The sequence below is a fragment of the Phoenix dactylifera genome, chromosome 2 (genome assembly GCF_009389715.1).
Source record: "Phoenix dactylifera cultivar Barhee BC4 chromosome 2, palm_55x_up_171113_PBpolish2nd_filt_p, whole genome shotgun sequence".
Taxonomy (NCBI): domain Eukaryota; kingdom Viridiplantae; phylum Streptophyta; class Magnoliopsida; order Arecales; family Arecaceae; genus Phoenix; species Phoenix dactylifera.
Window position 1 is genome coordinate 6,677,036 of NC_052393.1, and position 16,108 is coordinate 6,693,143.

General features: G+C 38.7%; 1 protein-coding gene and 1 long non-coding RNA gene across 8 annotated transcripts; both read right to left on the bottom strand.

Moving 5' to 3' along the window:
* Window positions 1-1,433: 1,433 nt before the first annotated feature.
* On the bottom strand, window positions 1,434-4,110 carry LOC103711800. 7 transcript variants are annotated; one of them, XR_005508452.1, is made up of 5 exons: window positions 3,351-4,105; window positions 2,162-2,227; window positions 1,779-1,924; window positions 1,599-1,664; window positions 1,434-1,525 (listed from the first exon to the last, which is right to left on the bottom strand). It is a non-coding gene; the product is annotated as an uncharacterized LOC103711800 (long non-coding RNA). The 7 variants fall into 7 exon arrangements; XR_005508442.1 differs by having other exon boundaries at window positions 1,434-1,669; window positions 2,162-3,104; window positions 3,351-4,110; XR_005508451.1 differs by having other exon boundaries at window positions 1,434-1,664; window positions 3,351-4,104.
* Window positions 4,111-6,092: 1,982 nt separating this feature from the next.
* On the bottom strand, window positions 6,093-9,908 carry LOC103711801 (NAC transcription factor 25-like). The gene is made up of 6 exons (XM_008798085.4): window positions 9,516-9,908; window positions 8,983-9,145; window positions 7,648-7,925; window positions 7,225-7,539; window positions 6,775-7,048; window positions 6,093-6,676 (listed from the first exon to the last, which is right to left on the bottom strand). Exons 1-6 carry the CDS (start codon window positions 9,564-9,566, stop codon window positions 6,561-6,563), a joined length of 1,197 nt encoding a protein of 398 aa, XP_008796307.2. The 5' UTR covers window positions 9,567-9,908; the 3' UTR covers window positions 6,093-6,560.
* Window positions 9,909-16,108: the final 6,200 nt, after the last annotated feature.

The following is a 16,108-nucleotide window of genomic DNA, read 5'->3' on the forward strand; positions in this document are numbered from 1 at the left end:
ACAATCTAAGAAAAACCAGTCACGAAATGACCCGATACCCCGCTAAAGATCCAATAGCAGGCTGGATTTAATTGAAAATACTTGATAGGAGAAGCTGGCACATTGGTTGAGTGACCTTTCTAGGTTAGATTGCCGAGCTTTTCGAACCCCTCCAATAGCTATATCAACTTCTTAACCTCATTTTTGGAGTTTGCTTCTTCTTTACAAGGTAATTTTCATTCCCCTTAAGATGTACCCAAAATCATGGAAAATAGGTTTCTCATTATAAATATAGCTGCTCCATCCACTACGATGGTAAAAATAGCAATAACAGTGCTTTTGATATACTCTCCAAATGCAAACATGGCTAAACCGAGTAAATTAAAGAAACCCTAATTGCTATCCGTGTTAAATCCAGACTAAGGAATCAAAAACATTGTTACAGTCGTAGCTATCCTTACTCATGTACCTCAACACAGTAGAAAATTGGCAAACTGATAAGACGTTTCTTCCGTTATGATTTTATACTATGTTGGTGAGTTATTTGGTTGATTTCGATTTAATCGATCATCTTACACCTTTCATCAAACCAAACTCATCCTTTGCTCCACGATATTTAGTTGATGGTGAGAGAGGGTATTACCTTTCAGACTATGTATGTATATCATGAGGCTAACGGGGCGGCGGACTGAGTGGCGGTATATGTAGCGAGCCACTTAAGAGGCATCTTGTGGGTTGGAGAGGGCGAGATGCCTGATGCACTTCAGGATCTTTTATTTGCCGATTCTACTGGGTATATTCGTATCCGTAATGTATGAAATGTCCTTTCAGCCAAAAAAAAAAAAAAAAACTCCCCCAAATATATTAAGTCCACGATAAACACAACTTAGGTTTTTCCAACGTAAATGCATGTGAGGGAGTAAAGCATGAAGCCAACCGAGAGGAAATCTCTCCTTAAATACGTTCATAGAACAGGATTTTCTGACACACTTTCATAGTACTACTTGTGGTCGCCACCCTCCACTGAAAGCAGCAGGCACGGTCATTTTTTTGGGTAAACTAGAGACAGCCATTTAATAAGTCAAGAGGGGAGTTTGATAAAGCAACTAATAAACTCTTGTACTAAATTTATTTGGTAATTTGCGCACCACTTTTTCAGCAAAATTTTGTATTCTTTTCTCTTTTATTGCACATATTATGCTTGGAGGCTTTAGTTTAATTGCACTCATTATATTTCATAAGAAACAAAGTATCGTGATTTAGAAGAACAGGCTCCAAGAATTTACCGTTTACAAAAACAATGAGTTATCAGCATTACTCGGTGATATTAAAGCCTCCATACAAACACTAGCACTGATATCCAAACTGTGACTCAACTAACCTCTGAAATCAGAAATTTCCCTAAATATAAGCTTAAAAGAATACCTCAGATTTATCAAAACCAGAAACTGATATATGTAATAGCATGGAATTCAGCAGCATTTAAAGTTTGGACAAAGGAATCTAAAACACTGTTTTATCTTTGTATCTTCATGGACATCAATAACTGAAACACAAAAATGATGTTTAATATAGGATATATGATGATAAAACGGTATGAACCAACGGAAGCCATGTACCTTGGAGCTGTTAAAATCCTCTGTTTCCCAAGGTTATGGGTTCACTACAGCATGCTTCAATTTTCCCTTTTCTTGCAATTAAAATTCACAGAATGAGATTCCCATCAAACAAATAACAAGAAGACAGATTGGACTTAGTAAAGATTGTTACCTCAATCTAACAGAGTTCAAGATGGATACCTGCATCACTTATTCTGCCAATTTGACGCATGATATTGGTGATGGCTGACTTGCCAACATTTGGAATCCCAGCCAACCGCACTGTTGCAATGTATGTATCGTCACAACCTTTACTTCCTTGACCTTAGCTCGTACAATGCTCACAGCTGAAGCAGTACACGTCAAAATAAGATATCACTGATTAGATTTTTCTTCCTGCTGCTAGGATACAATTTTTCGACAGAGGCAAAGCTACTTCTAAGTATTTTCAAGCAATAACCAGAAGCATGTAGTACCAAAGAAAGCTACATCGGCACTAAACACATAATTAGTAACATCTTTTCTTATATAACATTCATCATTACTCTACTAATTGTTGAAATGGTACAAAAGGACCGTATTACCTTCTTGGTGCTGTCCTTGTTATGAGCACTGACTCCACAGCAAGTATACTTCTGGTTTCTGAAATGCTTCACCCATTTATACAAAGTAAGTGTCCATGTTTAAGAAATGAAAAATGAAAATGAGAATAGACAATCTTCTTAAGGGGAAATCTTATAAAGATCGTTGGAGACAATTCTACCACTAAGGTTATGTCAAAACAAGGCAAAAACTACACACCGGAAAAGAAAAGAATCATGATAATATGAATGACTTACATTACTGATAAAACCAAAATAATGTTAATTGGATACCCAAAATGGCATACTTCTGTCAGAGAGCGATCAGCAAGATCAACCTTGTTAAGACTACAGGAACAGGCTCTTTGTCTCAGAGACTCGAGAGCTGCTGAAAAGGGTATTTGCTTATGATAAAAAAAGTTCAAACCTAATTTAGAAATGAACGTGGGAATTGGAATACCTAAATTTTGGTCCCTTGTATGAATAGCTTTTCTTTCTTAAATTTTTCCCACCTTTTGTATTTCATTTCTGCCCTGAACCTTTATGTAAAACTTTTAACCTCATATGTAAATCCCTACCAATTCACCTCTATCTCCATATAATCTCCTCGTTTAACCCAACAAATATTTCCCCCCTACAAAACCCTCGTTGTCACCAAAACCCAAGAAACCAAAACTACAACAAAACCATCCTGATGAAGCCTATATACTGTTTGAACTCGCTTTACAAAGAAATAAAACAAAATAAATAACAAGATCGAAGACAGCAAGCCGACAGCAAAACATGATACCATCCCTTCTGAAAGCAAACCAAAACACGAGGCTTCGGAAACCCTAATCTTATCCCCACATCTTTGCTCAAAACTTGGCAGAAAAGCCGCATCTTTCAGCAAACCCTAATCATCATTTGGCATCTTGCAACTCTAACCAACAGCGGTCATAATTCACTGAAAGAAAAGGAAAATAATTTAAAAGAGGAGACAAAGATCGGCCAAGAATTTCACCCAACAGCTGGTGGATGGGAACTCTATCAGTATATCAACTAAATCTTGTACCCTTAAACAGAAACGGCATCATAACTCACTTGATAAGGAAGAAAAAGAAATTTAAAGAAAAGCCAAGGATCATCCAAGAATTTCACCAAACACTTGGTGAATGGAAAAGAGAAGAAAGAGAAGGAACGGAAGAAGTACCCCGGCGTCGTGGACCTCGACGACGAGATCGACCGACGGGACCCGCTTGAGGATGGCACGCTCGGCGGCGGCCATGTGAGACCCACTTGAGGATGGCGGCGCCCAATGCCTTCGAGAGGGAATTAGCCGTTGCCATCGGTGCGAAGAAGAAGAAGAGAAACTCAAATTTAAATGGACTAACGGTCTTCTCCCAATAGAGCGCGATCGCTACCAGAGGGGAAGAGGCGATATATCAATTGATGGCCTAAGTCCCAGTCTATGATATACCATGAATTATCACACGGTTCGATTGTTCTGCAGCAGTGTGATTATTCCCAGTTTCTACTGCATGTACGCAGGACTACTTAAAGGCTAACCCTTTGTTTCTGGAACCGGTGCCGAGGTCCATGCAAGGTATTTTAGCCTTTTTATTTTTCTTAAATTTTCAATTCTCGAACTAAAATTAGCAAAGGATGTGTCAAATTTAATTTAAAAATTGAAAATTTAAGAAAAAAAAGTTCGAAACTTCCCTATTTAGAAATAACAAGGGGAAGAAAAAGCGAAAGAGAGGGAAGGAGAGAGAAAGAAAGAAAAAGAGAATGTATGATTTAGATTGTGCTGGTAGTCATCCAATCCGGTAGACATCTCGAATCAGCCGGTTTGGTATGATTCGGCTTTTTCTAAACCAACCCAGTGGGTTCCGTCGCTCCCGATCGTAGTAGTAATAGTAGTAGTTATGTTATTGGAAAGAGGAGAGGGTGTTAGCTTAATATTAATATGAAGCTAGCTTATTTATAGACACTAGGTCTATGCCTTGTTCCCATCCAAGACATGTCTTCGTGTATGTTTTTACTTTGTAGGCTATGCAGTATATGGACGGCCACTTTAGGACACATCATGGTGTGACCTAAGAGGTATATGCCCTGGTCCCATTCAAGGCATGGCTGTGTATGTTGTTATTTTGTAGGCTATGTAGCATATGGGTGACCGACCTTATGACACATCATTGTTTGGCTTAGCAGTCTATACCTTCCTTATCCCTGGGGAAAGCTCGAGAGTTCAGGGCATGTTATGGTCTTATGGATGATTTGTTGGCAGCTTAACCATGATCAATTTATGATAAACATGCAGCATGGATGAAATATAATTGGTGTACTAATGTGATTGAGTCATTTTTTTCCTTGATAGCTTGTACATGGTGTGTAGATGCGATTATTTGGTTGTTATGGCACGGCAAATGTGCAAGATTTGCTAGAACATGGCTATGGCAAAATTGATGATGACACATTGGACCTACCTAGGGAGGGCTGCCCTCATTGTTCACCTCATTGGATAGTTTTTAGGGTACGAAGAAATCCAAACAGCCATCTAGGTATTTTGGTGATCATTTTGTTTCCTATAAGCTCATTTGGTTCGCGAAAAGCATTTTTTTCTCATAAAAATATAATTTCTGAGAAGCAGATTTCTAAAAAGAAGATGCCTGAAAAAGTACTTTTTGCATGTTTGGTTGACCATGAAAAAGTGATAGATTTCCAGAGTGCTTATGTTTGATTGACCATCCACTTTTTTGAGAAAGTTATGTGTAATTCTTATTATACCCTTAATAAAAATTAGGTCTTTAATGCTTTAGATCAAATAAAGATAGCTGAAGGGCCTTTTTTGGAAAAAAAATAAAAATGTTTCGATTCCTAGATCACAGAAAAGTAACTTTTTCATATTTCTCATAGAAAAGACTTTGTCATGAAACGTGAAAATCATATTCCCACGAAAATACAACTTTTCCGTATTTCTCCTTTGTAAACTCCAACCAAACAAGAGGCATCTCTTTACTTTTTCGTTGACCGCACTTTTTCCTCTCTTTTTTCTCACGAACCAAACGAGCCCTACAAGTTGGTTATTTTCATTCAAAAGATTGACTAAAACGAAAAACTTCTAAAATTCTCAAATATTTTGTGACTTCGCTGTGCCCTCTCAATAAACCCCATTTCTAGCTTTTGCACTTGTTACTATTTCTGCTGAATAAAAGCTAAAAAAGTCCTATTTATTATAAGGATTTGCTCATGTATATATAGAATTTACTGTGCATAGATGCAATGCAGTGTTTAATGTCATTCATCTTTTTAAGTCAATTCCATACTGGAAAGGGGGGCTGCTCAGTGGTTGTGTTAAAAATTCTCTGGTTAGACCCTACGAGGGAATCCATTAGTGCCATAAAATAAAAAAAAGATATGACTTTGGTTGGAACCTCTTCAAAGTAAAATGCCTAGCACTTCATGAGAGCAACTTGTTTCTTTTCTGAGATTCTCCAGGGTGGCGGTGCGGCGTTTCCTTTCTAAGGGAGCAGCCGACGAATGGCGCATATTCTTCATCTTGCTCCATCGGCCCTTAATCCTTTTGCAATGCTTCAAGAAGGCACCTCTCGTGTACTTCTATTGCTACATTAGTTTATTTGTAGGAGGTCAGAATCACTCAGTTGCTTCTAATGACGGCTTCCTTTAACATTAGAAAGCTTTTTGGCAATGTTTGAAGTCAGAAGCAATCTTGGTATCAATGTTATGTATACGTCAACATATGACCAGCTTATCCATTAAAATCATTTAAGATAGGAGCCTGAACAATCAGCACTTGAAATTATTAATCATACCATTGCCGTGCAGAATACATAGAACACTTGCTTAAAGATTCTTCCACATAGAGAGGAGACTGATTACGAAGCTATAAAGCAACAAATTTCAAAGACAAAATTATCTTGGAGCATGATAGAAAGCTTTTGCAGTACAGATTTCTAAAAACAATCAGCGTACAGATGGCAATCCTTATAGTACTTATTACACCTTGAAAGTGCTCTTTATTGTTGATCCAATAATAGAAGTTACAGGCAAACCTTACAGTACATATTACACACAAGACTTTTGCCTAAGAAACATGTTGAAAATCAATAATGATGTCAATGTAGTGGTGGCATAATCTTGTAGATACTCTCAAACTTTAATTTATTGGTCTCCAGGCACAGACGTTAAAAGGGGTTGTTCTGGAGATCACATTCTTGATATATTTAGGCAGGAACTGTCATAATATGTTGGAGAGCAAACACTAAAAGGTGTTGCCTCAGAGATCCTGCAACACATAATCAACTACAACATGAAATTACCTATAGCTGGTATTTTTTTAACAGCCTCTTACTATAACTAAGGCCAGCTAGAGTCTTTTGGCCTCCATCTAGAGAAACTTTTAATTCACGATGACCATACTGTCATCCTGAAACCACAGGTTTGCTTCCTCTCCTTCGCTTGCTTGCCTACAAATTGGAGGGGATAACACTAGATTCCAGGGTTCGATTCCTGCAGCTGAAGGGTAAAATTGGATCAAATACCTTAGCAAACTCACCAGTGAAAAGGGATTAAAGAATAACCTTTAAGCTGAACAGTGCAAGACCAGGAAGTACCGCTTAATGATGCATTCATAAATTTTGGTGTATCCCACTCAAGACTCTGCAATGTGCTGTCTTCCACACTGCTGAACATGTCCATGCAGTATACAGGACTCGGACAAGATGAAGAGCATCCATGACCATTAAGCTCATCAATCACGTAAGCTTCCTCTCTGAAGTTTGCATAGGATGAGATAGGAGAAGGATTACAAGGTGTGCATGTTTCTATTGAAATAGGAAACATATTTGTAATCATTGATTCAGATATGCCTTCCTTTGGTGAAGAAACCTGCAAAAAATCATGAACAATGTCAAAAGACAAATGCAAAGCACCATCCACCTCCAAGTTGTTTGCCCATAACTTCTAATTATCCACTGCTTTCTAAGCAGCTGAACTCATTATGTAACTTCATATATGGCTTCAGTCAGGTTGAAAGCTATCCACTTCCATTCTTTCGTTTATACCTCTGAGGCATCTGAAACAACTCGTGATCCGCATAGGTCTCTCTGATCAGAATCATTCAAAATTTGATGCAGTTCGGTCCCCCTTAAGTTCTCTGGAGAATTGATTCTAGTTGAACCATTGCTTCTGTTCAACAGGTCAGTTACTACAGATTCATTTTCTTCTGAGGTACTCAAGACCTTGCTGAAGCACATTTTTGGGCTGAAATCTATCATGGCAGAAGAATGACCTTTTCTATCTCTGGATTCTCCTTGGAGATCACCTATTTTCTGCCCATTATCGTGTCTCTTCACTATGCGGCACAGAGAAAAAGCTCCCTGGAGAAGCAGTAAGTAATTGCATGATTAAACATGCTAAGTAATTTTAGAGACGGAAAAACATATTAGGATCACAAATCTTAGTATAAGGCATGTACACATATATACCACAAAATTGGAAGATCCATCAGGAAGGCATTCACAAAGACGATATTCGTGCATCACCCAATCAGTTCTTTCTCCACCAGGAGCCCTCCCGTGATAGAAAACAAGGGTTTTCCTAAGCCCGTGGACAGAAGACTCACAGATAATTTTTCTGTCTCTACCAGTGGCTTTCCAATAGCCTGATCCTGTAGCTCTGTTAGTGCGTGAACCATTTGGGTACTTACGATCTCGTGGGCAAAAGAAAAACCACTGCATATCTCTTTTTGGAAGGAATGATTTGCCTGCAACACATCAGAGAATATCTGGAAACATTATTAGACTTAAATCATCAAAGTATTTAAAAACTTAAATCATTTGGAAACCATTTCCAGGGAGTCATGTGCTAAACTTATCTAAGAAAGCTTGTTCTAGTTTGTCATTTTCATTCCTTTGCAAAAAGATTCCACTTTGATATTTTTGGTGTAAGAGTGTATTAAGAACATTACTTTCTAATATAAGGGTTATAAACTCCAACATTCCTACACCGACATAACTTTCAAAGGAAGAAAAGAAGTTCCTTTTCCACCGACTTCTAGAGAAAAAGCCTAGATGTTTGAAAAAGATGATTGTTCCTCTATTGTGCACATCAAAGGTGCCATATAAATTACTTGAATTCACAAAGTTGTGATCAAAGACTTAACTGATTCCATCACCAGATAAAAATGCATGCATAATACCTCACACGTGCTGAATCACATTTTTTGTCAAGGAAAAACATGATATAAAATAATGTTATCACTTGAAAAGGCATGAAAGAAATGCATAAACATGGACTTTTCTTTTCTTTTTAATTGCTCATGGTTCGTCATGACCTCAACATCTAATTGAAGCTTAGAGACTGACTTTCTAACATAAGCATCCAAATAACTTATTGGTACTATTATCAGTATCCTAAGGGTCAGACCAAAACCCATATTCCAAAATTTTAGCGTTTAACAACCTAACCTAGAGTTGACATTTTTGCAAGAAATGCTTATTTTTGTGTCTAATTTGCTAAATTTTAGTTCATTTCAATTAATGTGAAGTAATATCAACTACAGGTCTAAGTCAATGCAGCACAAGTTGTTCATGTGCAATTTGACTTCAATTACCTTAATGAGAGTACTTATTGCGTGTTCATACTATAATAAAAATGAAGTTCGATTTATACTTTTGCAGTTATTTTATAGCTTACTACTGAAAATCTATATCTACACATAAATATAGCATTTCATGCACCATCGTAACATGTTCAAGTTCAAAAGCAAATAATGTTATACACCTAAGGCATTTTAGCAAACACAGAATGGCCCATATTACCTGGCAACTCCCATGGGTCAAACTTATATAACTCAATCACTGGAATAACCTCAAGTTCAAACTTAATCCCGTCCTCTTTCCTCTTCAAGTAGTACCCCACCAACTCATCATCCGTGGGATGGAAACGGAAACCGGGCGGCAGAGACAGACTCATTTTTGACACCTGAAAACAACACAAATCTTCTCCAAACAAAAGGAAAGGGAAAGAAGAAGAACAAGAAAAAGCTAGCTCTTTGAAAGAATGAGCATGGTGAAACAAAAAGAGAGGAACCTACACTAAGGTCACGGAATTTAAATTCAAGTGCCAATACTGTACCTATTGAAAATTTGGGATATCTAAAAATAGAAGCTTTTCTCAACACTAAGTTTTTCCAAAACCAAACAGAACTTCAAGAGTATGCAACTTGTGTGCAACAAAATCTCATTCTCCTCAAAAAACTCAAGTTTGTTACTTACCAGTATACTAAAGCACCCCAATTACTTGACTGATACTACCCAAAACTACAAAGTGCTAGAAAGAGAAGAGAAAGTACATGGCTAATACTGGAACAGTTGCCAGCCAGAGAAGAAAACAGAACACACATAGACTGGAGTTTTTTAACCCCAGAAGAATTTGAGATTTTGAGTGCAGAAACTGCACACAAATTCCTAAAATTTTGTTAGAATTTGGAAGCTTGAAACAGAGAAGCAGAGAACCTAGAGGGGTTTGGTGGAGATATTATTGAGCCAAGGTGTTCGAACTAAGTGTGTGGTTGGGGTTATATAAAGGGAGGAAGGAGGCGCTCGAAGCCACCAAAGGTCGGCTTTGGCCGGATGAGCGATGCGAAGCCGGACGTGCACCGCTCACACTTGGAGCCGGCTTCCGGCCAATAATTTATTACCGTTAACGGCGGTCCCCGTAGTTTATCACGCTCTCTACCGTGATTCCGTGAAACGTTTGCGCACAACTCGGATGTAAAGAGCTTCCCCAAGTGCACTTTCCTTCCTATCAACTTCTTCACAGTTGTGAGATGTCATTTCATGGATACTTTGCATAGTTTGCTGTTCACATTCTCTTTAATCTTAGAAGGATGCTTCTAAGATATGGTTTTGGTAAGAGCATGGAAGCAATTTAGTCCTGCTAGCCTAGATCAAGACAGGATTTTAGGTGTGTGTATTTGGAATTTCTAACTTAAGCTGCCATGGAGACCAGTGGAACTTGAAATGAGCTAGATATGGTCAAAACAATGAGGGCTATGCTCGGATGCAGGGTCAAGGAGGTAATGGAGCATGTGATGGAATGCTTAATGTTATGGTATGCTGAATCAGGCCGAATCGTTCGATTTAGTTGTAAGGTTCGGAACCGAATCGAACGATTCAGCTTATACCGAACCGATCCGATGCGGGATCAGATCTGTTCAGCTTAATCCGAACTGATTGGAACTGGTTGAAATCAGCTCTGAACTATTCAGAACCAGTCCGAATAGGCCGATTCCATACGTAACCGGTACGAACCAGTTCTTTCTCTGTTTTTATAAGTTGGCACAACTGATGGAAAAGCCTGAGAACCTTCTCTTACCTTCGTTGAAGTCTTCTTCAAATCCTCCCTTCCGCGGCCAATTATGCGGTGATTCAAAACAACTCAAGAAAGACCCAAGTCCTATTGTTGGTTGAGGAACCCGAAATATGTCGTAGTCTGCCTATGTATTTGATATCAATAGGTTTTATTCTTTAGAAGTTCGAGGTATCACGTCCAGGTACGTGAACTCCCGAGAAAGAGATTTTTCCCGGGAATATATGCTAGTTATTAACAGCTTCTAAAGTATAATAACTGCTGTTTCTATATGCATAACCAAAGCATGCATCAACCACTTTGGATACTACTTGGGAGGTATACCGAGAGGTTCTCGAGGATATCACGTTATAGCCTTTAGGGCTCGTTTGGTTCGCAGGAAAAGGTGGGGGGAAAGTGTGGTCAATGGGAAAGTAATGAAATGCCTCTTGTTTGGTTGGAGTTTTCAAAGGAGAGAGATGGGAAAGTTGTATTCCCATGGGAATATGATTCCCACATTTCATGGAAAAGTCTTTCCCATGAGAAACATGGGAAAGTTACTTTCCCATGAGGTGGGAATCACTCCTTTTTTATTTTTTCCCAAAAAGACCCTTCAGCATTAAAGAAGCATTAAAGACCTAATTTTTATTAAGGGCATAATAGGAATTATACTTAACTTTCCTAGGAAAGTGGATGGTCAACCAAACATAAGCACTTTGCAAATTTATCACTTTCCCATGGTTAACCAAACATGCCAAAAGTACTTTCCTAGGTATCCTCTTCCTAGGAATCTGATTCCCAGGAATCCTACTACGTACATACATAAAAGCATGCTTGGGTGATTAGTTATCCTTATAAAACAAATGAAAAGGATAATTAAACCCAGGTTATAGTCATAATGAGAACTCGTGCGCGAATATGTGTTTAGTTCCACATTGGCTGTATACTAGATAGATCTTGAATGCTTATATAGAACCAAAGGATTCAAATAATATCTTTATTGCTAGCTTTTTGGAGTTTGTATGTAACGAGCTGTAATGCTGTATAGATATATGCTTAATTTCACATTGAAGTATATAAGGGCCACAAATAACATAAGACCAAGGAACACCAAGGAACCTAAGTAATATTTATCTTGTTCACAACCCATGTGGACTGCAAAATGATACGAGACATGTTCTTTTGGGACTAACCAAGGGCCAATCATTTAGCAGCTGCATGCAAAGCATATAACGCAGAGTTGCATGCATGGAGGCTATATATGTACATATAACAAATTTTGCTGATGTGATGATAAAGACTAGATGATGGAGGTGCCACCCAGGCTTACCGTAGTTGGCCACAACTATATATTAATCCTTAAGCTGAATGCCTTTGAGTTTGAATTACCATTCCCATGCAGTTGTGAACACCTTGACTAACTCTTGATTTGCATCCGATAAAATTAGTATAGCATCATGGTTTTGTATCACAACCTTGTCAGACAGCACCAAGATTACCTTTAATTTATCCTTTCGATCATTCTTCTTTTTCCCCGTTTCGCGACTACCAACTATATATCCACACCATGCGATCACAAGTGCTCTCTCTCCCTCCCTCCCTCCCTCCCCCAACACATACGCAGGCTCATGTTTTAGGCAAAGACTGAAGTAATAATTAATCTGTAGAAAGAAACGAGCAGTCTGGGGAAGCAACATTTTCCTACGTACCATTGAGAATGATTGGAGCATGAGCTCCTCGTTGTAGCCCTGTCGCCTGCTAAGATAGTAAGATTAAAAGCGATGGGCTCCAAGTGCTGCGATCGTAAGCTTGGGACTTTGGACAGGGATGTCTTATGCATGATTATGGAACTCGTCAGCTGGTAGAAACGCCTACACAAAGTAACTTTGACCCGTCCCCACGGAATATGAAAGAAGGCGCGCGCAGAGCCAGCCATATAAGTGCAATAGGCTAATGGAAGTGGATAGTCGTTCCACTTTCTACCTAGACGCATCAAATACTTCATACATCTCTCAGTAAACGAACCATTACGCATTTAGTAGCAAAGAACAAAAGAAAGAAAGAAAGAGAGAAAGAAAGAAAGGAAGAAAGAAAATCTCATTTGGCTGGCAACAACAATAGGAAGATTCAAGCTCATGAGTGGAGAAGGAATCATTTCGCATTCTTAGCACTTGTAATCTACTACTTGACACAGATAATTAGCTCCACACAGTAGAGAAAGAAGGGAGGTCTCACCAGGCAATTATGCAATGCGTAGACTTGAGACGCAAAATCGTTTTCAAATATTTCCTTTCCAGTCAGATATTATCAGCTGATGATGTGTCAAATATTCATTGGAAAGAATTATGATTCCTATGCCATCTTCAGCAAGAGTTTTTTTGTCTTATAAAAAGATTAGGAGTTCCGCCTACATTATAATTATCCAGGTTCAAATACTCTTTTTTTTTTTTGATGTAAAAGGAGGCAAAAAAGGATTAATCATATTTACAACAAAGATGATGAATAGAGGTGAGTTACATTGTCAAGGGTAGGAAAGGAATATATGCGAGAAAAAGAAGCTAAATGGCTTCAAACCAAGTGTCTGATAATCAGGACAGAGAATGGCTCGAGATCTAAATATTTTAGAATATAGCATAAGGCTCAAATGCAGAATATCTGATTGCTCATTCTTCGTATCTAGTGAAATTATTTGGTATCATTCGCCATCTTGGTATCGTTTAGGTGGCAATATTATATGAAAATTTTACTCGATAGAAATACGCATCCCAATATGTCATCCCATAATGTTGCATCTAAAAGAAAAGGAATCAATCTAACTTCTAGCTTAGCATCATCCATGGTTAGTGATCGCAGTTATTTGATGCGTATGCCAAATTGTGATTCCGTTGTCTTTTAAGCCGAAACGCCATCGAAGTCTAACATCAAACATGGATTCTATTTTCTAGTATATATAGTAATTAAATTAAGCAAAAGCCAAGGCAGAAAATGGAAATGAGAACAAGAAAGGAGTTTTCAAGCACCCTATCCGGTGGTATTGCTCGCACTTTCGGCAAGACTTTTGTCCATGGTGCGATGGAACACCAACGATTCCCAATCGTCGGACAGCGGCCCGAAGACCCCCAATAAAATAAATGCTGGGATCTCCTTTTTATCTCCTTCATTCCTTGGAACCCCTTTTTCCCTATAATTCCAAGCCATTAGTCGTTGGCCTTTTCTTTGGGGATTTGAATATGGGACAAAAGGCCATGCCCAGACGCCACAATCGACGGCCGGAAATGACACCACAGCCTGAGCTTTTCCTCTCGCTCTAAGTTTGGGATTTCAAGCCACCGAGCCGAGGACGGGCGGGCGGGGAAAGGCGACCAAATAAAGAGTTGCCGTTAATCTCCACTCAGCAAACAGCAACCATTTGCACGTGCCACGAGCACATAATGCTTGTGTAAAAGTTGCATGGCCCCACCTGTAAACGGAAGACATGAACTTTGATGGCTGTGTTGCTGAGAAAGGAGGCAGTGGGAGTAAGCTTTATTATCAACGACCACAACGCCAGATTTATAGCGGCCGGAGGCCGGCAAATCTTCGACACTACTATCATTAGAGCTAAGTTAAGGGCTGCATAGAAGGGCATCACCTTTACGAGGCTTGTTCTGAGTACGGACTGCATTCATTTTGAAGGGAGTTCAGATACAATCATCGAGTGGATTTAAGGTCGGTATAGTATTGTTGGCGGGCAGTTGCTACTCAACGACATATACAGACTATCGAGAGGGTGTGGCTCCTTTCAGGCCATCCATGTCTACCAGAAGGCGAACGGTGTTGCTTATTGGGTCGCCTTCTTTGCAGCTGGTCATTTTAGAAGGTTTCATTTAGAGAACCAAAAGCATTTGTTTTTTCTTCTCTTGGTCAACTTCTTGTTTCTAATTTTGTAGGCTGCACTCATACTCGTTCTGTGTGGGGTGTCATTGTACCAAAAAAAAAAAAAAAGAGTGATCTTTTTACTTTTTGTTCATTTAGCTCTGCTGCTGCAATGTAAATTACTCTGAACCTTTCTCTCTGATTTATGAATGGGGGTAGATTTGAGCATGTATAAGTTGAATGCGAAAATGCATAGATCTATCAGAATTTAGCATTAGCCTTTTACTTTTCGAGGGGTGCGCCTAAGAACAAGAAGCATCAGTGCTTGTTTTTGTAATTCAATATTCATTCAGAGACTTTAGAGACCATATTATTTAAATACTGTAACTTCAATATTTCAACAATTGTAGTAGGGAGAAAGTGGAAAGAGTTATCGCTAATAATGGTCTATGGACCTAGGGATGAATAAATTTATCCCCACATATTTAATTAAACTGGTGGGCTAGTTTCTCCGCGTCCTAGCCCTATCCCTTATTTAATCTTTGAATACTGCCACATGCCTTGGTCTCTCTCGATTCTCTCCTTTCTATAATATTGTGGCATATTCTTTTCTTTCTTTTTTAGCGATGATTTTTTTGTTGTTATTCTAATAGTGGAATAATAATATACTTATTCTCATTTTCATGAGGCAGTCCTTTTTTTAATGTAAAATATTTTGCTGTTTATCTATTGCAATTACCATGCTCATGGAATCTATATCTTTTATGTGTTTGACTTTTGCGGTTAGAAATCATGAGTTTTCTTGCAAATTGAATTATAAGTTCTCATCAAAATAATATTTTTTTAGAAAATAATGAAGAAAATATAAAATTAGTACGTTTTCATATTAAGAAGAATAAGTTCAAAAGGCAAGCGGAATATGAAACAGTTCATGATCAACTTGAAGACCTGCTGATCTTGAGTCGGAGCATTATTTTGCCTGGTCCCGGCAACCCACCGGGACAGGGCTACTCAATTCCATAGAGGATAATGGACAGTGACCTAAAAATTAAGTAGATAAACTTTCAACTAATTTATGCAAATGAGGATGCCGATTAGCCCATCATGCCGCCCCTGAGGACTAGCTCAATTATTGTACGGCAGGCGGTTGGTAGTGATTTGGAAAAAGAAATTAAAAATGGCATTTAGGGATCTAAGAATAATTTAGTCTGTAGAACATTATGAACTAATGCCGCCTGCACCCCAGTCCCTAGGTAGGGAGCGGACTGCATCCGCCTTGAAGGAGACGCTGCGACAGTGATTGGTTGGATCCAACAGAGTATTTATAGATACAAATAGGGCGACTGGCATCCACTTCTGCGTGATGTACATGAGCTGGTGCGAAAGCTTGTGGCTTTCCGGGCCAATCATGTGTTTTGGCAGGCCAATAGTGTAGCGAACTGGGTTGCTTTCTTCGCGGCACACTATTTAGAAAAGTTTTTTTTGGAAGTGTTTTGAGGCTATCTCTTTCTTCCTACGCTTTGCTTTTTTTCTTTGTCACAACCTCTATGGGTGTACCTGCGCGCATGCAGTGTGTGGCACCGTTATATTAAAAAAAAAAAAAATCATGTATAAATAATTTTGTCAGAAAATAAAAAAGAACTAATTCCTGCAACTATTGTGCCGAGATTAGTTGAACAAGCAGTCGAGAAGGGAGCCAAAAAAATGTTAGTGTGTGATTAGGGATCTCGTCGGCAGAAG

Coding starts and splice junctions, on each gene's coding strand:
- LOC103711801 (XM_008798085.4), bottom strand. CDS start 9,566: ATGTGTGTTCTGTTTTCTTCTCTGGCTGGCAACTGTTCCAGTATTAGC. Junction 7,540..7,647: donor ATGGATCTTCCAATTTTGTG/GTATATATGTGT, acceptor CTGCTTCTCCAG/GGAGCTTTTTCTCTGTGCCG. Junction 6,677..6,774: donor TATGAATGCATCATTAAGCG/GTACTTCCTGGT, acceptor TTTACCCTTCAG/CTGCAGGAATCGAACCCTGG.